Raw genomic sequence first — 22,014 nt, forward strand, 5'->3', positions numbered from 1 at the left:
CGTGAAAGAGATCTCTTCCTGGAAGACCACTCCTAAGTATTTAAGTTTATCCGTACTTGGTATAACTTGGCCGCCTATTCTCACATTAGGTTGGTACTTGCGAGCGTTCTTGAAAAGGTTTTTCCGTTTCCCCTTTAGTGCTATTGCCTCACATTTCTCAATATTGAGGTTTAATCGCCATTCATCAAAATATATATTGAGGGTGTCAAGGTATTTCGATAAGTTCTTTTCAGCTTTTTTCGGTCTTGCATGAGTGGAGGCCACTAATATATCATCCGCGTATATGAGCAGTAGTTCACCTGTCGAGGGTTGCGGAATATCGGCAAGATATAAATTGTAGAGGACTGGCCCGAGAACGGATCCTTGGGGTACCCCAGCAAACACCTGTTTCCGTTCGGATACTGATTCACCAACTGACACTGTGAAAGACCTGCCATGTAGATAACTCGTCATCAAGCCACATATGTGATCCTTGAAGCCATATTTCTCTTTCATCTTTCTTACTATTCCATCTTGCCAGACTGTATCGAAAGCCTTTTCGAAATCTAGGCTTACTGCTATCGTCGGACTGCGTGCATTTATCCCATTTATAACTTTATGCATGAAGGTGGTGAGTGCATGTGTCGTTGAAGTAGCACGTCGAAAGCCAAATTGTGACCTATTCAGTGTCCCGTTTTCTATAATATGCTCCTCTAGTCTTGCCAATATCAAAATCTCAAATAGTTTTGAAATAGCCGGCAGCAAAGAAATAGGACGGTAACTAGACGGTAGCGCGGGGTCCTTACCAGGTTTCAGAATTGGGACAATCTTCGATCTCTTCCATGGATTCGGAAAGTAGTCGAGATTTAGACAGTGATTAAATAGAATGGCCAAGGATCTCCAAATTCTCTGGTCAATTTTCCTTAGAACGCAATTGGGGATGCCGTCGTCCCCGGAACTTTTCTTGTTATTAAGTCTTCGCAATCTAGCACCGATCTCTGGTGAATCTATAAGTCTGAATTGCTCCGGGGATTCAGCCGATCCATCTGCCAAAATATTTCCATTGAATTCTATGGTTGGAGAGTATATTGCCGTATCTGGGGCAATTGCCATGGCCCCAGGGTTGCCTGTAGTCGTGTTTTGTTGGATGCTGGCAAAAATATTTGCTATGGCGTCGGCCTTGCCCTTATCAGTCACCATATCGTCACCATTAAGGTCCTTAAGGGTTGGAATAGCCGCTCTCCTTTTTCCCGCACCCAATCTTTTCAGCTGTCTGAACATATCTGTACCAGGCTTTATTTTCTCCAATGTCTCGATAAAGTTGTCTTCTTCGAATTTGGCAATCCTTTGTTTTATGATGTTGCCCAGATTTCTTATAATGGCGCCTAGCATATTCGCTTCATCCCGGTCAAGTATACGGTGTCTTCTCCTGCGTAGATTTTTCTTCCTCCTTATGAGTTCCTTAATGTCATTGGGTAGGTCTTTCAATGAACCTCTCGTGGGCCGAAATTTCTTAGTGCTACCAGCAATGGCTCCTGTGATGGCTGAACTCATATTCTCGATTGATCTATCAATCTCATCTCGTGTGGCAGATCTTGTTACTGGTAGCTCGAAACTACTTAGATGGCTCGTCAGTATGTCATTAAATTGTCTAACTCTAATACTGCCATAATCATATAATTCCCTAATTGGTTCAGTCTCAAAAGTGTCAGTCTGTAGTTCCAAGATCACAGCCCTGTGATCCGAGTCATAGTCAGCCGTCTTAAGAAGTGAATTGTCCCTGGGTCTAATTCCGTCTGTCGTTATAAATATGTCAATATAAGAGCTGGAGATATGATTAATTCTAGTTGGCTCTAAAGTGGGCCAAATATTATACGTTGGACTGGAGTTCAACCAATCACTTAGTACCCTTCCACTAGAATTAATAATATCTCCACCCCAGTCCGGATGCTTCGCATTAAGGTCCCCGCCAATAACCATCTCGCTAGCGCCTGCAATCTGTACTAACTTATCAAGGTCCTCGTCTCGGAGTGTGTTCTGCGGTCTGTTGTAAAGGGAAACGAAAATTATATCCCCGCCTCGGCCGGTAACCCTAATCGCCACCCCCTCGATTTCACCTAAGTCAATTGAGACACGTTCAGTTCTAATACCCTCCTTTATGAATATGGCAGTTCCCCCACCGCCCCCGTCAAGTCTGTGTTGTAAAAAAGAATTATAACCCTTAATGTCCAGTCTGTGTCTCGTTGATAGTTTGTGTTCCGCCATCATAAGTATATCCGGTTTATGTCTGTTGATGAATATCTGCAAATAGTGTCTCTTATGGAGAGAAACTATAGAATTGGCATTTATAAAAATACATTTATATTGTGACATCTGGGGCCATGGTCAGCAATAGCCCGTAGAGCGCACGAGTCTTCTCCTCATCATTTGTGAGGTTCTTATATGTATCTGCATAGTTCCTTATTTTTCTAAGGCATGATATAAAATCGCCTCCAATCAGCCTTCTACACTCGCCATCAAAGAAGTTCATCGTACGGGCGATATTTTCGGCAGTGGAATCGTTAGTGGCTCTCAGTGTCTCATTTCTCTCCCCTCGTGTCACGCTTGAATAACTTCTAGAGGTAACTAATCGAGCTGGGGGTGTCATAGCAACGAATGCCTCGGGATTTACCTTAGGTCTCTTCTGCTTTCTTTCTGTCCTTTTTTGTAGAATTTCCAGGCGTTTCGGACATATTTTGGCATTTGCCTCATGCCCCGAAGCTTTGCAATTGACACAATACAGTGGGATCGTTGTCGTCTTAATTATTTGACCAGTGGATGTGTCAGTGGTGATAGTCTCCTGGCTATTTTCACCATTTTCCAAAATGGGACATTTATCTAGCTCGTGGGCAGCACCACATTTAGCGCAGCGTAGTTTCATATTACAGTTAATCGATATGTGGCCATATCTCTGACAATTATTGCATTGTAGTACTCCCTTTGGTGTATGTTTAGAAATCTGCACTCTACAGCTCAGCAAATTTCTTATACCTCTGAAGCCCTTGATGTCAGACTCTCTACCCAATTGGACTATCCATCGAGCGCCTTCGAGTTTGGTTATTTTCATGATGTCAAGTCCGAGCTTAGTCTTTTTCAATGCGTCGTATAAATCGTCTTCATCCCAAGTACTAGATAAACCCTCAATAATGTGAGTAACTGGCTTAGAATTCTTCGGCGTATACGTGTAGTAATCTAACCCTAATTCCCTAATGAGTCCACAAACCTTGGCATGTTCCTCTGCCTTTACCAGTTGCAAACCAATCAAATTTCTATTAAAAATCTTCATAGTGAACAAGCCATGCCCCAAAAATACAGATAATTTATCAGTTAATTCCTTTGGATTGCTCCCATATATTCTAATGATGGGTGGGCTGGACTTACCTCTGGTTCCTGTTTGAGTGGTCCTCTGTTGGGTATTCGTCATGGTCTCATTCATACTGCCTGTTGAACTTTGGGCCCGCTGGGTCTGTTCTCCATATCGTGTGGTTGATAGTTCTCCTTGCTTCTTTTTCGATATAGCTCCCTTACTAACTGAGGCAACTGGCTGTGTTGCATTGGTCATCTTCGCAGCGTCAAAGTTTCTCGCTACTTTGACTGACTTGTCTTGTATTTCATATAAGTCCTCGTTCATGTCGACTTCATTGTCGACGGTGTTAGATCCGAGGTTATTTGTTATGCCACTTAGCATGGGCTGAGAAAGGTCCTCATGAATAGTCCCATTGTTATTATTCGTTGATGCACTTAGATTTGCGCAAGTTATTTGTAATTCATTTATTTTCGCAATTAATTCTGCTCTCTCCTTTTGCAGTTGATCAATGGCCTCTTTATATTGGGATAGTGTTGATTCCAATTTCATAAATTCATACGAAGATATCTCATCACCATCGCTACCACTGCTTCTATTGCTTTTCTTGTACCTCTTTCGTAATTTCTTATCGGCCAATGTTTGCCTGTCATTGGACTGATGTTTATTTTCAGTAGTTACAATGTTTGCATCTGCCATTGTTACAGTTTTGTTTTCTATTTTTTGTATAATTTCATTTGGCACATTCAATGGTGATGTGCCGTTCGTTGAATTTTTGTGGATTTGAAAATCCACTATGAGAAAAGTTTGTGGTGCCTACTATGCAATTCTCAGAATTTCAATAGAGGCACAGATTAATAGTCTTTCATAGGCGACTACTATTAATTCTCACTTTAAGCTATTAAGCTCAATGTAAAAAGTCACTTCAGATTAAATTTTGTTCCAAACACTAGATTGAATTTTGTTTCAGATATCACTTGATGTTCACTGTATGAGCACTAAACACTGAATATATCATAGCGTTTAACTAGTTGTCAGTTCTTTATATACTTTTCGTTCGAGCTATTTAATACATTTGAGGGTTGTTTTGCTGCACGAAGAGGCTCGTTTTCCGCTACCTGAATATCTTGTCCACGAAATGGTACAAATGTGTGCTCATCGCTGCGCACACACAAAATTCTCTTTTGAACAGTGTAAACAGTGTTTGTGTGAAAAAAAAAATAGTGAAAATGCCTCCAAAAGCCAGTGGTAAAGCAGCAAAGAAGGCCGGCAAAGCCCAAAAGAACATCACAAAGGGTGACAAGACCAAGAGACGCACCAAGCGTAAGGAGAGTTATGCCATCTACATTTACAAAGTGTTGAAGCAAGTACATCCCGATACTGGTATCTCTTCAAAGGCAATGAGCATCATGAACAGTTTCGTTAATGATATCTTCGAACGTATTGCCGCCGAAGCCTCTCGTTTGGCTCACTACAACAAGCGTTCCACCATCACCAGTCGGGAAATCCAAACTGCCGTTCGTCTATTATTGCCCGGTGAATTGGCTAAGCACGCTGTCAGTGAAGGTACCAAAGCCGTTACTAAGTACACCAGCTCCAAGTAAATGGCTTTATATTTCGTCGAAAATTTATTTCCTCCACCATCAAAGGCCCTTTTCAGGGCCACAAAAATCATTAAAAAAGAGATTTTCTTTGTTGATCAACTAAAAACAAAATATCTTTATTTTATTTCAATAAAAAAAAAAAATACATCTTCCATCGAATAATAAGAAATAATTGATTTTTCAACTAAGAAAAATTCAATGTTGTAATCTTCATTTTATTAAAATTCTATTATGGCATTTCATTACTATGTCTAACTTCTATTAAAATTCTAATTTGGCATTTCATTACTGTTTCTTCAATATTTCTTCTTTTTATTTTTCTTCATTATAATAACGTCGCTATAATATTTTTCTCAGAGTAAAAGACTTTATTACATTGATCGTATGCATTACTGTAAATGGCGTAGAGTTAAAGGATGTGTGTGTGTGTGTGAGTTTTGATGATGACTCTATGCGTAGGTACATGAAACCTTTTTTTCTAGAATTCTAATTGCTGTGGTTTATTACCACATCCCAATTGGCTAATCCAGTTTTGGAAAAATTCCCATAAAACATGTGATTATAAATTTCAATTTTACCGTGAAAAATAGATTAAGTACAATGTATATTTATTTAAATAAAAATTAGGTAACAAAACAAAATTGTTTGCATAAAATTTGTTCTCTTTTTCAAAGATATTTTGTAGCCCTGAAAAGGGCTGTTAGATAAACTGCTTTCGAATATCGAAAATAATCATTCTGCCATGAAATAGAAAATTTACTTCTTGGCGGCGGCTTTTTTAGCAGCTGGTTTCTTGGCAGCCTTTTTGGGTTTGGCTGCTGCTACTGTTTTTGCCTTGGGTGCTTTTGGTTTTGTGGCGGAGGCCTTGGCCTTGGCGGCGGTTTTTGCTGGTTTAGCTTTAACTGTACCGGTCTTTTTGGCAGTTTTAGCCTTAGCCTTTTCGGTCTTCTTCTTTTCTGCTGTCTTCTTAGCGGCAGAAGGTTTCTTTGCAGCAGCCTTCTTTTCTCCACTGGCCTTTTTGGGTGCGGCAGCCTTCTTTTTCTTATCACCAGCTGGGGCCTTCTTCTTTTCGGCGCTCATTGCTTTAGACATTTTAAATGAACCAGATGCACCCTTACCTTTAGTTTGGATCAATTTTCCACTGGCAACAGCGCCTTTCAAATACTTCTTGATGAAGGGAGCCAATTTTTGGGCATCAACTTTGTAGGTGCTGGCCAAATATTTCTTGATGGCAGGCAATGATGAACCACCACGTTCTTTCAATGTTTTGATGGCAGCATCGACCATTTGTTGGGTTGGTGGATGAGATGGGGCAGCAGAGGGCTTCTTTGCCTTGGCAGCAGCTTTTTTAGGTGCCTTTTTCTCAACAGCGGCAACTGGAGATGCGGTGGCTTCAACTACGGCGGCGTCAGACATGTTTTTGTTTTTCACTTTGATTCACTTCAAGCACTAATATACACTAACACGCGTGTACGTTTATTATATATGATTTTTACCGTTCGAACTAGCTATTCTTGGGTACATCGGAATTATGAGAAGTACATAGTAGTCAGCTACGAAATTTTGTGAATTCTTGTGTGGAAGAGAATAAATTTTTTCACAAAAGTTTTGATAGAATAATTAAATTTATGATGACATAGTAAATATATTTAATTGGAATTTATCACATTTCTCTAGTAGAGATATCCACCTAAATGACAAAAAGAATTTCAATTAATAATATTGAAGGGCTAGAGTATTATAATCTTTTGAGTTGTAAGTTTATAAAAGTGTCATCATAAATTTCCAACTAAATTATATAAATTTTACTATTTTTATTGAAAATTGTATAAAATAAAAAAATTATAGGGAATCTTGATATGTTTTCTTTAAAGAAATACGAAAAAATTATACAATTTGCATAGTTTTCATGGTAAAATATTCAATTATATTATGTCGTCTATGACAGTGGAATTCATCATATTGGGATATTTTCCATGAATAAAAGTTTTTCTGCAAATTAATTTCAAAGCTCAAAACTAAAAATGTTTTAGGAAATTTTCATTCAAAAATATAATAGAAATCACACATTTATACTAAAATATAACATTATTAATAAAAAGTGTCAAATTGTAACGAAAAGTTAAAATAATCGTGAAGGTGTGGTATATCATGTACAGCGATGTTAACAATGTTGAATATAGTTGAAACCATAAAATTAAAATATTTGCAAAAGAAATGAAATGTATATATGAAAAATATTAAAACATCGTAGAAAAAATACATGTCGGATTATAATACCATTTTAACAAAATTTTAAATCGAAATACTATGAATAAAAATTTGCCATAGCTGATATACCACCTCTAGCCAAAGAAGTAAAGTAATTGGCTATTTTTGATATAAAATTTCGCAAAAAAAAAACTAAAAGAATTATAACAGCAGAGGGAATAAATTTAAGTCTAACGACTTTAGGAAATATATAAACAATAAACACCCTAGAAAATTCAAAAATAATCTCCGATTTGTTACGAAAAGTTTGCCATATAGGGTTAGAAAATATTTCATAAAATGTTTGCCGCATTGAATGTAGCATTAGATGAAAATAAGAAACAAATCCTCCTACTTATATCTTTTCTTCTTTTGAAAAAATAAATTAATAGAAAATAAATTGTGAATGAGTACGAAAAAATGGAAATTGTGAATGAGTACGAAAAAATGTAAAACCATTGGAAAGCAAAATCTACATCATATAACAACATTCCCTTCATATCCAACCTAATACAAAAAAAAAAAAAAACACAAATGCAATATAGTTTATTGATATCAAATAATAAAGAATAAATTCTTGTCAACTGTAAAGTATTGAAAAAAAATTTTCTCTTTTTATAAAAATATTGTGGTCCTGAAAAGGACCGATTGTTTTTGTAAAAAAAGTTGGCTTTTAATATGTCAAAAATTTAAGCACGTTCTCCACGAATACGTCTGGCCAATTGGATATCCTTGGGCATGATGGTGACACGCTTAGCATGGATAGCGCACAAGTTGGTATCTTCGAATAGACCAACCAAGTAGGCTTCGCTAGCTTCTTGCAAGGCCATGACAGCAGAACTCTGGAAACGCAAGTCAGTTTTGAAATCTTGGGCAATTTCACGAACCAAACGTTGGAAAGGCAATTTGCGGATCAACAATTCTGTGCTCTTTTGGTAACGACGGATTTCACGCAAAGCAACGGTACCAGGGCGGAAACGATGGGGCTTCTTGACACCGCCGGTGGCTGGGGCACTCTTACGAGCAGCTTTAGTAGCCAATTGCTTACGAGGGGCTTTGCCACCGGTAGATTTACGGGCAGTTTGCTTGGTACGAGCCATTTTTCACTTTAATTCTTCACTTCACAAGATATGAACACAAACACTGTCAAAACGTTATTACTTGTGTGCCGAGCATGAACGCGCATATTTATAGAAAAATTGAGCGCGCAAACTGTTAGTTAAGGGTGTGTGTAGGGAAAGATTGAAATATTGTATCTTACAGCTGCCTGTATAAACACGAAGTATACACGAACGAACCCGAGGGTAGATCGTGTCATTAATATTAGTAAGCATTTCAGGGCATTTTTGTATAAATAGAAGCGAAATGAGGCTGGAACAGTATTAGTTCTTGTGCATCATTCGTGAAGTGAAATTTAAAAGTGAAAAATGACTGGTCGTGGTAAAGGTGGCAAAGGCTTGGGAAAAGGTGGCGCTAAACGTCATCGTAAAGTGTTGCGTGATAACATCCAAGGTATTACCAAGCCTGCAATCAGACGTTTGGCTCGTCGTGGCGGTGTAAAACGTATCTCTGGATTGATATACGAAGAAACCCGTGGTGTCCTCAAGGTGTTTTTGGAAAACGTTATTCGTGATGCTGTCACCTACACCGAACATGCTAAGCGTAAAACCGTCACCGCTATGGATGTCGTCTACGCTTTGAAGAGACAAGGCCGCACTTTGTACGGTTTCGGCGGTTAAACATTTTCTTGACGCTATTTGGAGAATATTTAAATACTTTAATACAAAAACAATCGGTCCTTTTCAGGACCACAAAATATATTTACAAAAGAGATCATCTTGTTACAAATTTATTTAATTATTTTAATAATAAAATTTTAAATTTACTTGGTTTAAATAAAATTACAAACATTTGGTTTGCCGTCGGCAAAACATTGTTACTAACCCAATGAAACAATTATGTATGGACTTACCAAAGGCGACTACTATGCTATTTTTCTGAAAAACATGACATACGCTACAAAAGAAAAACACTACGAATGTAATACATACGAAACATATATGCAATTCTCTATATGTCATTTCTCGTCCCATTCCCCAAAGAAAATGATTCTATGATTCTCTTACTCTCTTTTTGCAGAAATCAAAGAAAATGATTCTATGTTGCACTGTACTCGATCCTAGTGTCATTTGTTCTTTTGCGTGACGTTCTTACTCTCTTTTTGCAGAAATCAGTTATGTATGTATTGATACAAACAGCTTTCTCTGTCATCAACTATTTGCAACTTCCCGCTAGAAGTTACGAACACTTACGATCCTACTAGACTTCGGCTTTGCCAAAGCATACAAAAGATACATATGTAGTAAATAATCAGGGTTGATACAGATGAAAATTAAAACACTTCGGCTCAGAAAACGAATGCTCTCTTAATGAAATTGGTGGGAATTTGTTGTTTTTCGATATTAAGCTGAGTACTATGTTCAGTTTTCAAGCTGAAAACCAGCTTATTTTCACGGTTACTTTTTTTAATCAATTAATTTTGAAATATTAAATGGTTCGCAATCAATACATTGGATCCTTTCCATCCATAATTTGAAGAGACTTGATAAAAATGTTATCGTCTTCATATATATTTTTGCACTTTTAATTTAGTGTTTTGGTGAAAAACTCGAACATAGTACTCACCTTTAGGAATAAATGGCATTAGATAGGAACAAAATGAAAATATGAAGTGGCGAAATTTTTCGATGCCATGACAGATGAATATCTTCATATAAATTTTTTTATAGTAAATTTTATTGTTACAGAAAGAAAGTATGTATGAAATTATATTGTTTGAAAATATTTTTTCTCTTTTTAAAAATGTTTTGTCGTCCTGAAAAGGACGGATTGTTGTTTGATAGAGATACGATGGTCTGTATTTACATTTTCTTGTAGATAATTTAAGCCTTCTTTTCGGTCTTCTTGGGCAAGAGAACAGCTTGGATGTTTGGCAATACACCACCTTGAGCAATGGTGACACCGGACAACAATTTGTTCAATTCTTCGTCATTACGGATAGCCAATTGCAAGTGACGAGGGATAATTCTTGTCTTTTTGTTGTCACGAGCAGCGTTACCAGCCAATTCAAGAACTTCAGCGGCCAAGTATTCCATCACAGCAGCCAAGTAAACTGGAGCTCCAGCACCAACACGCTCAGCATAGTTGCCTTTGCGCAAAAGACGATGAATACGACCGACGGGGAATTGAAGCCCAGCACGATTGGAACGAGACTTTGCCTTTCCCTTAACTTTGCCACCTTTACCGCGTCCAGACATGTTTCAATTGTTTTTTCTTTTTCACTTCACTTCACAAAACACTAATGATAGCGTTTAACTAGTTGTCAGTTCTTTATATACTTTTCGTTCGAGCTATTTAATACATTTGAGGGTTGTTTTGCTGCACGAAGAGGCTCGTTTTCCGCTACCTGAATATCTTGTCCACGAAATGGTACAAATGTGTGCTCATCGCTGCGCACACACAAAATTCTCTTTTGAACAGTGTAAACAGTGTTTGTGTGAAAAAAAAAATAGTGAAAATGCCTCCAAAAGCCAGTGGTAAAGCAGCAAAGAAGGCCGGCAAAGCCCAAAAGAACATCACAAAGGGTGACAAGACCAAGAGACGCACCAAGCGTAAGGAGAGTTATGCCATCTACATTTACAAAGTGTTGAAGCAAGTACATCCCGATACTGGTATCTCTTCAAAGGCAATGAGCATCATGAACAGTTTCGTTAATGATATCTTCGAACGTATTGCCGCCGAAGCCTCTCGTTTGGCTCACTACAACAAGCGTTCCACCATCACCAGTCGGGAAATCCAAACTGCCGTTCGTCTATTATTGCCCGGTGAATTGGCTAAGCACGCTGTCAGTGAAGGTACCAAAGCCGTTACTAAGTACACCAGCTCCAAGTAAATGGCTTTATATTTCGTCGAAAATTTATTTCCTCCACCATCAAAGGCCCTTTTCAGGGCCACAAAAATCATTAAAAAAGAGATTTTCTTTGTTGATCAACTAAAAACAAAATATCTTTATTTTATTTCAATAAAAAAAAAAAATACATCTTCCATCGAATAATAAGAAATAATTGATTTTTCAACTAAGAAAAATTCAATGTTGTAATCTTCATTTTATTAAAATTCTATTATGGCATTTCATTACTATGTCTAACTTCTATTAAAATTCTAATTTGGCATTTCATTACTGTTTCTTCAATATTTCTTCTTTTTATTTTTCTTCATTATAATAACGTCGCTATAATATTTTTCTCAGAGTAAAAGACTTTATTACATTGATCGTATGCATTACTGTAAATGGCGTAGAGTTAAAGGATGTGTGTGTGTGTGTGAGTTTTGATGATGACTCTATGCGTAGGTACATGAAACCTTTTTTTCTAGAATTCTAATTGCTGTGGTTTATTACCACATCCCAATTGGCTAATCCAGTTTTGGAAAAATTCCCATAAAACATGTGATTATAAATTTCAATTTTACCGTGAAAAATAGATTAAGTACAATGTATATTTATTTAAATAAAAATTAGGTAACAAAACAAAATTGTTTGCATAAAATTTGTTCTCTTTTTCAAAGATATTTTGTAGCCCTGAAAAGGGCTGTTAGATAAACTGCTTTCGAATATCGAAAATAATCATTCTGCCATGAAATAGAAAATTTACTTCTTGGCGGCGGCTTTTTTAGCAGCTGGTTTCTTGGCAGCCTTTTTGGGTTTGGCTGCTGCTACTGTTTTTGCCTTGGGTGCTTTTGGTTTTGTGGCGGAGGCCTTGGCCTTGGCGGCGGTTTTTGCTGGTTTAGCTTTAACTGTACCGGTCTTTTTGGCAGTTTTAGCCTTAGCCTTTTCGGTCTTCTTCTTTTCTGCTGTCTTCTTAGCGGCAGAAGGTTTCTTTGCAGCAGCCTTCTTTTCTCCACTGGCCTTTTTGGGTGCGGCAGCCTTCTTTTTCTTATCACCAGCTGGGGCCTTCTTCTTTTCGGCGCTCATTGCTTTAGACATTTTAAATGAACCAGATGCACCCTTACCTTTAGTTTGGATCAATTTTCCACTGGCAACAGCGCCTTTCAAATACTTCTTGATGAAGGGAGCCAATTTTTGGGCATCAACTTTGTAGGTGCTGGCCAAATATTTCTTGATGGCAGGCAATGATGAACCACCACGTTCTTTCAATGTTTTGATGGCAGCATCGACCATTTGTTGGGTTGGTGGATGAGATGGGGCAGCAGAGGGCTTCTTTGCCTTGGCAGCAGCTTTTTTAGGTGCCTTTTTCTCAACAGCGGCAACTGGAGATGCGGTGGCTTCAACTACGGCGGCGTCAGACATGTTTTTGTTTTTCACTTTGATTCACTTCAAGCACTAATATACACTAACACGCGTGTACGTTTATTATATATGATTTTTACCGTTCGAACAGATTTCAGATTTCAAAATTTAGGTTTTATTGGTCAAAAATTTCTAAACTATTACAGTTGAAACCTTACAACTACAATTTTCAACTACATACATACATATATAGATTCTTATATTTAGCGTATATATAATACTTTTCTAAATTTATCTAAATATTACAAAATACGGCTTAAACTATTTATTTAAGCTAGTCTCTATTTCAAATTTTTTCTCAATTAAACAAAATTTCCCTGAAAAATGACTAATAAAAACAGGGGCCATAACGTTTTTCTATTATTTTACTTAAAAACTATCACTTAAAACTAAAATCGAAAAAATATATACAATTGCCCTTAGAGTTACTATTGTGCCAAACTGTAAACAGTGTCGTCCACGTCTAGCGTACCATATCGTCGATGATAAAACACAAGCCTCTCATCCCTAAAGAGAAGTCCCTGTCTATCTAACTGTAACAGACATATCGGCGGTCGATATGTCAAATGAGGAAGATTGGCTGGACTGATGTCCTCTACCAAGCAACCCCTCACTAGCGGATTGTCTACAAAAGATGCCCTATCTAGAAAATTTAATGCATTTCTAGTCAGAAATACATCAATCCTATCAATCTCTGCAGAGTCGTAGATGGATTGGTTGGAAGGTCTCCGCCATACACCATCCTCTCCTCTAACAGGCACTAAACCTACACAAGAAGCTAAAATTCTTCTCTCCCATATCCTGAGTAATTCCATTTGGTGTGAAGAAATTCCATACCAAATTGGAAAAGCATTAGCGATGATTGGCCTAATGATTTGTCGATAAATCAATAGTTTCACCTCCTTACTCAGGCCATTTGAGCGTCGAAAGACGCTCAAATAGCAGAAGAACATCCTCTTAACCTTGTCAAGAAGATAGCTAATATGCGACACAAAATCAAATCTGCCTTGGAGAATCACGCCTAAGTATTTAATGCTTTCACAAGTGCGAATGGTACGATCACCAATTGCAATGGCTGGCTCGTATCTTCTAGAGCGAGGATACAAGTTTCGCCTATTGCCTTTGAAAATCACACCTTCACACTTGTCCACATTAAGCCTTAGTCGCCACATATCGAAATATGTGGATAGTTCACCCAAGTATTGATTCAATCTGTCATTGACAACCGCTGCATCTGCTCCTGATGCTGCGACGAATATGTCGTCAGCATATATCAGGAGTAAATCTCCAGATGGTGGTTGCGGTATGTCACTAATAAAAATGTTGTAGAGGACTGGACCCAGTAAAGAGCCCTGGGGTACACCAGTCCTTACAACCCTATCGCTAGAGTAGTCATCGCCTACTCTAACCCTAAATGTCCTGTCCCTAAGAAAGTCCGCGACGATCCTACATAAACTAGTATCAAAGCCTAATACTCTCATTTTGTATATGAGAGCATCATGCCAGACACTATCAAATGCCCTAGAGAAATCGAGACTAACGGCGATAGTCACGCGACGTCTATTGAGCGATCTAACCACATGATCACCGAGCACAGTCAGCGCATGTGTTGTGGAGAGGCCTTGTCTAAAGCCAAATTGGCTATCAGACAAGATCGACCTATCATCTAGCGTCTCCCTAATACCGTCGAGTATGAAATACTCGAAAAGTTTACCGAGCGATGACAGTAAACTAATCGGTCTATAACTCTTACTGCTCGTTGGATCTTTTCCTGCCTTTAGGATGGGGACGGTGATCGCCCTTTTCCATAAGGCCGGAAAATAACCAATGTTCAAGCAGTGGTTATATAGAATCGCGAGAAAAGTCCATGTGTGGTGGTCAGTTTTCCTTAACACCACATCAGGAATTTTATCCTCGCCGCTAGATTTGAGATTTTTTCTTGATCTCAAAGCTGTCCTAATCCTTTCACACGAAACGAACCTATTTCTATTCGCACTAACGTCCCTTATTTCACCATCAGCCGTAAGAAACGGCGAAAAGTGAACTAAGGGATTTCTATCAACCAAGGGAAAAGTATTTTCCCTAACGGTTGTGTCAATCGGCATTCCCCGATCGGCCACATCAGCTAAATCGCCTTGTACCACGTCGGCCAAGAGATCAGCTTTACGGCAATCCTGCGAAATCGTCAATCCATCATCTGTTTTCAAATCAGGAATTGACGTTTTTCGATTTAAACCGATAGCAGATTTAACTCTGCTATATACCCTATCATTAACGCGGATACTACGAAGAAAGCGAATATTTCGCTCTTCTTCATAGTCCCTAATAGCCGAACTAATCACCGAATCTAGTTCGCGAATTTCTGCTTTGAGTATATCATACCTCAAAGGATTAGTCGTTCTATGAAGAGTTCTTCTCAGCCTCTTCTTTCGAGCGATCACCTCGAGGACATGAGGTGGCAGCTGTCTTGGGCCTCTATTCCCAGGACGAATCTTGGGAATAGATGCATCCATTGCTTCACGAAATGCCTCGCCCATAGTATCAATGCAAGCATCAATTTCTGAGCAAGTCGCATTTCGATCCACTGGCAGCTGACAACCCTCTAATGTCCTATTTAACGACCGATTAAAACGTCGCCTATCCATACGCCGAAAATTATAAATTAATTCGCGTTCCCTATCAACCGTTTCGCCACTAGAGATAATAATCTCTAGGGCTCTATGGTCAGACTCATAGTCTAACGTCCTAATTTGACCATTGGCATTGGGAACAATTATTCCAGCAGATGCCATACAAATATCGATAAAAGAGCTGGTGCTCCTACCGATTCTTGTTGGTCCTTCTGTTGGAATTATCCCTAAATCAGGACAACCCAACAGAAAATCCCTAATTAACCGGCCTCTAGCGCATGTCGTGCTTCCTCCCCAGTCAACATTTCTGGCATTGAGGTCAGCCGCGACGACCACATCATTGGCTGATGCCAATGATGCGATTGTGTCCAAATCTGATGCAACGAAATTTGCATTTGGCGCACAATATAACGAGATAACATAGAGATGGTTACCGTCCATTCTATGTATCTTTACACACGTTCCCTCTATCGAACCTAACTCTATTTCAAATCGTTCGCTTTTAATCGAATCTCTAACTAACACGGCCGTACCGCCCCCTGAGCGTTCGCGCCTAATCTGGGTATATATCGAATACCCATCCATATCAAACACGTGTCCTGAATTCAGCTTATGTTCGGCCATAAGCATGACATCAGGACAATGCCTATCTAAAAATAATTTTAGATAATGTCTCTTCAGTCGTGATACCACTGAATTGACATTTGCAAAGATTATTTTCATTTCCCTAGACATCGCATAAAGAATCGACAACAGACATCATAGCGCCGCAGATGTCCCCTTTCGTGATTAATGCTCTTACGTCATCCATACGTCGACGCAACACACTTGCACAGGCAAGGAAATCCTTGCCAAACGCCTCGCGACACTTTTCATCAAAAGTGGCAAACAAGCCAGCTGTCGATGTAAGGGTCGACGAGGCGTTGCTACCTCTGTTACCTGTGGTAACAGCTGCAGCTGCACGTGGTTTTACCGCGGTCGAGTAGGAAATTCCCGCGCGAACGTTGTTACTACCTGACCTACCTGTGTTGCTGTCCTTTATGACCGCAACACGTGCGTTGGCTGTAGAGGCTGGCTTTGGGATTTTCCCCTCAGCCTGCTTAGCCATTAAAGATTGCCTGTAAGGGCAATTCTTTGAATTTGCCGAGTGACCGCTCACTCCACAATTTGCACACCTGAGCACGAACTCAGGCTGCATACTAACCGCACCTGTCTTACTGTCCCTAACAGCCACGACGCGCGGTTTCGAAACGCCCTTAGGTATGGTGCATTTACCGGCACCATGGTCGCCCGCGCACTTAACACACCTGTAAGGCATGTTGCAACCGTTCGCGGTATGTCCGTACCTCTGGCAATTGAAGCATTGCGTCAAGCCCTTCTTCGTGTCTTTTCTCACGTAGACACGATGGCTTAGCAATCTTTCCACACCGTATAACGCGACGATATCCGATTCTTTATCTAGGTGAATAAGCCATTTGCCTTCACCTAGATTCACGACGCGTTTGATAATGATGTTAATGGGAAGAGCACATAATGCACTCTTCACATCACCATCGCTAAACGATGACGACAAGCCCTCTATCACGACCGAGTGAGCCTGTCCTTTCGGGGAATAGGTTATCGCAGAGATAGCCTTTTCCTTAATCAACTTTAAAATAGCAGAATGCTCTTCTAAAGTCGAGACCCGAACACTAGCTCCATTACGCCCGAGCAATGACAAAGTAAATTTGTCATGGCCTAGCAACGTTTTTAGGTTTTCACCGAACTCGCGAATATTCGTGTTATAAATTTTCACGATCGGCACTTTTTCACTTTTTCCGCGTTTCTCCGTCGACTCGCGTTTTTCCCTAGCTTCACACTCGCGATTGTCCGTCTTCGAAACACTGTTCACACTTTTTTCACTATTTTTCACTCTACTCACGTTATTTTCGTTTTCATTCTCCAACTTCCTCGATCTTTTTGCCTCTTCCGGCGTCTTTCCATCGATTACAGGGCCAGCGTATAGTACCACGGCCTTCCTTTTGGCCTTCTTCTTGGTGACGGTGGTCCACTGATTACCTTCATCTTTTTCTTGTGAGGCCGGCGTTGCCTTCACTTCTTCCTTCTTCTTCTCCCCGGGCATTGGCTTCTTGCACCCGGGCTGGTGCACCGGCGTTGTGCCACCAGTAGCCTTCAATCGGCTTATCTCCTCGCTCATTGCATTCATCTGCGCTTCCATTCGTTGGATGATACGGTGGCAGATGACATTCTCCTTTATGGCTTTCCGGCATTCAGCCAGTTGAGCAACCATGCCGTCAAAATGCTTCTTCTTGACGTGTACAGTATCGCCATCGTGTGTGACCTCGAAGTCGTACTCAATATCCATTTCCATGTCTCCGCTACCTGCGGTTAGAGATGCGGTGGCTTCAACTACGGCGGCGTCAGACATGTTTTTGTTTTTCACTTTGATTCACTTCAAGCACTAATATACACTAACACGCGTGTACGTTTATTATATATGATTTTTACCGTTCAACGTAGCTATTCTTGGGTACATCGGAATTATGAGAAGTACATAGTAGTCAGCTACGAAATTTTGTGAATTCTTGTGTGGAAGAGAATAAATTTTTTCACAAAAGTTTTGATAGAATAATTAAATTTATGATGACATAGTAAATATATTTAATTGGAATTTATCACATTTCTCTAGTAGAGATATCCACCTAAATGACAAAAAGGACTTCAATTAATAATATTGAAGGACTAGAGTATTATAATCTTTTGAGTTGAAAGTTTATAAAAGTGTCATCATAAATTTCCAACTAAATTATATAAATTTTACTATTTTTATTGAAAATTTTATAAAATAAAAAATTTATAGGGAATCTTGATATGTTTTCTTTAAAGAAATACGAAAAAATTATACAATTTGCATAGTTTTCATGGTAAAATATTCAATTATATTATGTCGTCTATGACAGTGGAATTCATCATATTGGGATATTTTCCATGAATAAAAGTTTTTCTGCAAATTAATTTCAAAGCTCAAAACTAAAAATGTTTTAGGAAATTTTCATTCAAAAATATAATAGAAATCACACATTTATACTAAAATATAACATTATTAATAAAAAGTGTCAAATTGTAACGAAAAGTTAAAATAATCGTGAAGGTGTGGTATATCATGTACAGCGATGTTAACAATGTTGAATATAGTTGAAACCATAAAATTAAAATATTTGCAAAAGAAATGAAATGTATATATGAAAAATATTAAAACATCGTAGAAAAAATACATGTCGGATTATAATACCATTTTAACAAAATTTTAAATCGAAATACTATGAATAAAAATTTGCCATAGCTGATATACCACCTCTAGCCAAAGAAGTAAAGTAATTGGCTATTTTTGATATAAAATTTCGCAAAAAAAAAACTAAAAGAATTATAACAGCAGAGGGAATAAATTTAAGTCTAACGACTTTAGGAAATATATAAACAATAAACACCCTAGAAAATTCAAAAATAATCTCCGATTTGTTACGAAAAGTTTGCCATATAGGGTTAGAAAATATTTCATAAAATGTTTGCCGCATTGAATGTAGCATTAGATGAAAATAAGAAACAAATCCTCCTACTTATATCTTTTCTTCTTTTGAAAAAATAAATTAATAGAAAATAAATTGTGAATGAGTACGAAAAAATGGAAATTGTGAATGAGTACGAAAAAATGTAAAACCATTGGAAAGCAAAATCTACATCATATAACAACATTCCCTTCATATCCAACCTAATACAAAAAAAAAAAAAAACACAAATGCAATATAGTTTATTGATATCAAATAATAAAGAATAAATTCTTGTCAACTGTAAAGTATTGAAAAAAAATTTTCTCTTTTTATAAAAATATTGTGGTCCTGAAAAGGACCGATTGTTTTTGTAAAAAAAGTTGGCTTTTAATATGTCAAAAATTTAAGCACGTTCTCCACGAATACGTCTGGCCAATTGGATATCCTTGGGCATGATGGTGACACGCTTAGCATGGATAGCGCACAAGTTGGTATCTTCGAATAGACCAACCAAGTAGGCTTCGCTAGCTTCTTGCAAGGCCATGACAGCAGAACTCTGGAAACGCAAGTCAGTTTTGAAATCTTGGGCAATTTCACGAACCAAACGTTGGAAAGGCAATTTGCGGATCAACAATTCTGTGCTCTTTTGGTAACGACGGATTTCACGCAAAGCAACGGTACCAGGGCGGAAACGATGGGGCTTCTTGACACCGCCGGTGGCTGGGGCACTCTTACGAGCAGCTTTAGTAGCCAATTGCTTACGAGGGGCTTTGCCACCGGTAGATTTACGGGCAGTTTGCTTGGTACGAGCCATTTTTCACTTTAATTCTTCACTTCACAAGATATGAACACAAACACTGTCAAAACGTTATTACTTGTGTGCCGAGCATGAACGCGCATATTTATAGAAAAATTGAGCGCGCAAACTGTTAGTTAAGGGTGTGTGTAGGGAAAGATTGAAATATTGTATCTTACAGCTGCCTGTATAAACACGAAGTATACACGAACGAACCCGAGGGTAGATCGTGTCATTAATATTAGTAAGCATTTCAGGGCATTTTTGTATAAATAGAAGCGAAATGAGGCTGGAACAGTATTAGTTCTTGTGCATCATTCGTGAAGTGAAATTTAAAAGTGAAAAATGACTGGTCGTGGTAAAGGTGGCAAAGGCTTGGGAAAAGGTGGCGCTAAACGTCATCGTAAAGTGTTGCGTGATAACATCCAAGGTATTACCAAGCCTGCAATCAGACGTTTGGCTCGTCGTGGCGGTGTAAAACGTATCTCTGGATTGATATACGAAGAAACCCGTGGTGTCCTCAAGGTGTTTTTGGAAAACGTTATTCGTGATGCTGTCACCTACACCGAACATGCTAAGCGTAAAACCGTCACCGCTATGGATGTCGTCTACGCTTTGAAGAGACAAGGCCGCACTTTGTACGGTTTCGGCGGTTAAACATTTTCTTGACGCTATTTGGAGAATATTTAAATACTTTAATACAAAAACAATCGGTCCTTTTCAGGACCACAAAATATATTTACAAAAGAGATCATCTTGTTACAAATTTATTTAATTATTTTAATAATAAAATTTTAAATTTACTTGGTTTAAATAAAATTACAAACATTTGGTTTGCCGTCGGCAAAACATTGTTACTAACCCAATGAAACAATTATGTATGGACTTACCAAAGGCGACTACTATGCTATTTTTCTGAAAAACATGACATACGCTACAAAAGAAAAACACTACGAATGTAATACATACGAAACATATATGCAATTCTCTATATGTCATTTCTCGTCCCATTCCCCAAAGAAAATGATTCTATGATTCTCTTACTCTCTTTTTGCAGAAATCAAAGAAAATGATTCTATGTTGCACTGTACTCGATCCTAGTGTCATTTGTTCTTTTGCGTGACGTTCTTACTCTCTTTTTGCAGAAATCAGTTATGTATGTATTGATACAAACAGCTTTCTCTGTCATCAACTATTTGCAACTTCCCGCTAGAAGTTACGAACACTTACGATCCTACTAGACTTCGGCTTTGCCAAAGCATACAAAAGATACATATGTAGTAAATAATCAGGGTTGATACAGATGAAAATTAAAACACTTCGGCTCAGAAAACGAATGCTCTCTTAATGAAATTGGTGGGAATTTGTTGTTTTTCGATATTAAGCTGAGTACTATGTTCAGTTTTCAAGCTGAAAACCAGCTTATTTTCACGGTTACTTTTTTTAATCAATTAATTTTGAAATATTAAATGGTTCGCAATCAATACATTGGATCCTTTCCATCCATAATTTGAAGAGACTTGATAAAAATGTTATCGTCTTCATATATATTTTTGCACTTTTAATTTAGTGTTTTGGTGAAAAACTCGAACATAGTACTCACCTTTAGGAATAAATGGCATTAGATAGGAACAAAATGAAAATATGAAGTGGCGAAATTTTTCGATGCCATGACAGATGAATATCTTCATATAAATTTTTTTATAGTAAATTTTATTGTTACAGAAAGAAAGTATGTATGAAATTATATTGTTTGAAAATATTTTTTCTCTTTTTAAAAATGTTTTGTCGTCCTGAAAAGGACGGATTGTTGTTTGATAGAGATACGATGGTCTGTATTTACATTTTCTTGTAGATAATTTAAGCCTTCTTTTCGGTCTTCTTGGGCAAGAGAACAGCTTGGATGTTTGGCAATACACCACCTTGAGCAATGGTGACACCGGACAACAATTTGTTCAATTCTTCGTCATTACGGATAGCCAATTGCAAGTGACGAGGGATAATTCTTGTCTTTTTGTTGTCACGAGCAGCGTTACCAGCCAATTCAAGAACTTCAGCGGCCAAGTATTCCATCACAGCAGCCAAGTAAACTGGAGCTCCAGCACCAACACGCTCAGCATAGTTGCCTTTGCGCAAAAGACGATGAATACGACCGACGGGGAATTGAAGCCCAGCACGATTGGAACGAGACTTTGCCTTTCCCTTAACTTTGCCACCTTTACCGCGTCCAGACATGTTTCAATTGTTTTTTCTTTTTCACTTCACTTCACAAAACACTAATGATAGCGTTTAACTAGTTGTCAGTTCTTTATATACTTTTCGTTCGAGCTATTTAATACATTTGAGGGTTGTTTTGCTGCACGAAGAGGCTCGTTTTCCGCTACCTGAATATCTTGTCCACGAAATGGTACAAATGTGTGCTCATCGCTGCGCACACACAAAATTCTCTTTTGAACAGTGTAAACAGTGTTTGTGTGAAAAAAAAAATAGTGAAAA

At 38.3% G+C, this 22,014-nt stretch overlaps 4 protein-coding genes across 4 annotated transcripts; all 4 read right to left on the reverse strand.

The window, feature by feature from the left end:
- Window positions 1-7,865: 7,865 nt before the first annotated feature.
- LOC142242694 (histone H3) lies at window positions 7,866-8,276 on the reverse strand. Its single transcript, XM_075314256.1, has one exon. It carries the CDS (start codon window positions 8,274-8,276, stop codon window positions 7,866-7,868), a length of 411 nt encoding a protein of 136 aa, XP_075170371.1.
- Window positions 8,277-10,118: 1,842 nt separating this feature from the next.
- Window positions 10,119-10,493, reverse strand: LOC142242770 (histone H2A). The gene has a single exon (XM_075314326.1). The coding sequence runs from the start codon at window positions 10,491-10,493 to the stop codon at window positions 10,119-10,121; it is 375 nt and encodes a 124-aa protein (XP_075170441.1).
- Window positions 10,494-19,125: 8,632 nt separating this feature from the next.
- On the reverse strand, window positions 19,126-19,536 carry LOC142242695 (histone H3). The gene has a single exon (XM_075314257.1). The coding sequence runs from the start codon at window positions 19,534-19,536 to the stop codon at window positions 19,126-19,128; it is 411 nt and encodes a 136-aa protein (XP_075170372.1).
- Window positions 19,537-21,378: 1,842 nt separating this feature from the next.
- LOC142242769 (histone H2A) lies at window positions 21,379-21,753 on the reverse strand. Its single transcript, XM_075314324.1, has one exon. It carries the CDS (start codon window positions 21,751-21,753, stop codon window positions 21,379-21,381), a length of 375 nt encoding a protein of 124 aa, XP_075170439.1.
- Between the last annotated feature and the right edge of the window lie 261 nt (window positions 21,754-22,014).

This window comes from Haematobia irritans, unplaced genomic scaffold (assembly GCF_050003625.1).
Source record: "Haematobia irritans isolate KBUSLIRL unplaced genomic scaffold, ASM5000362v1 scaffold_6, whole genome shotgun sequence".
NCBI classification, from domain to species: Eukaryota; Metazoa; Arthropoda; class Insecta; order Diptera; family Muscidae; genus Haematobia; species Haematobia irritans.

Bases quoted from the DNA above. Each gene is read 5' to 3' on its own strand.
- LOC142242694 (XM_075314256.1), bottom strand. From the start codon at position 8,276: ATGGCTCGTACCAAGCAAACTGCCCGTAAATCTACCGGTGGCAAAGCC.
- LOC142242770 (XM_075314326.1), bottom strand. From the start codon at position 10,493: ATGTCTGGACGCGGTAAAGGTGGCAAAGTTAAGGGAAAGGCAAAGTCT.
- LOC142242695 (XM_075314257.1), bottom strand. From the start codon at position 19,536: ATGGCTCGTACCAAGCAAACTGCCCGTAAATCTACCGGTGGCAAAGCC.
- LOC142242769 (XM_075314324.1), bottom strand. From the start codon at position 21,753: ATGTCTGGACGCGGTAAAGGTGGCAAAGTTAAGGGAAAGGCAAAGTCT.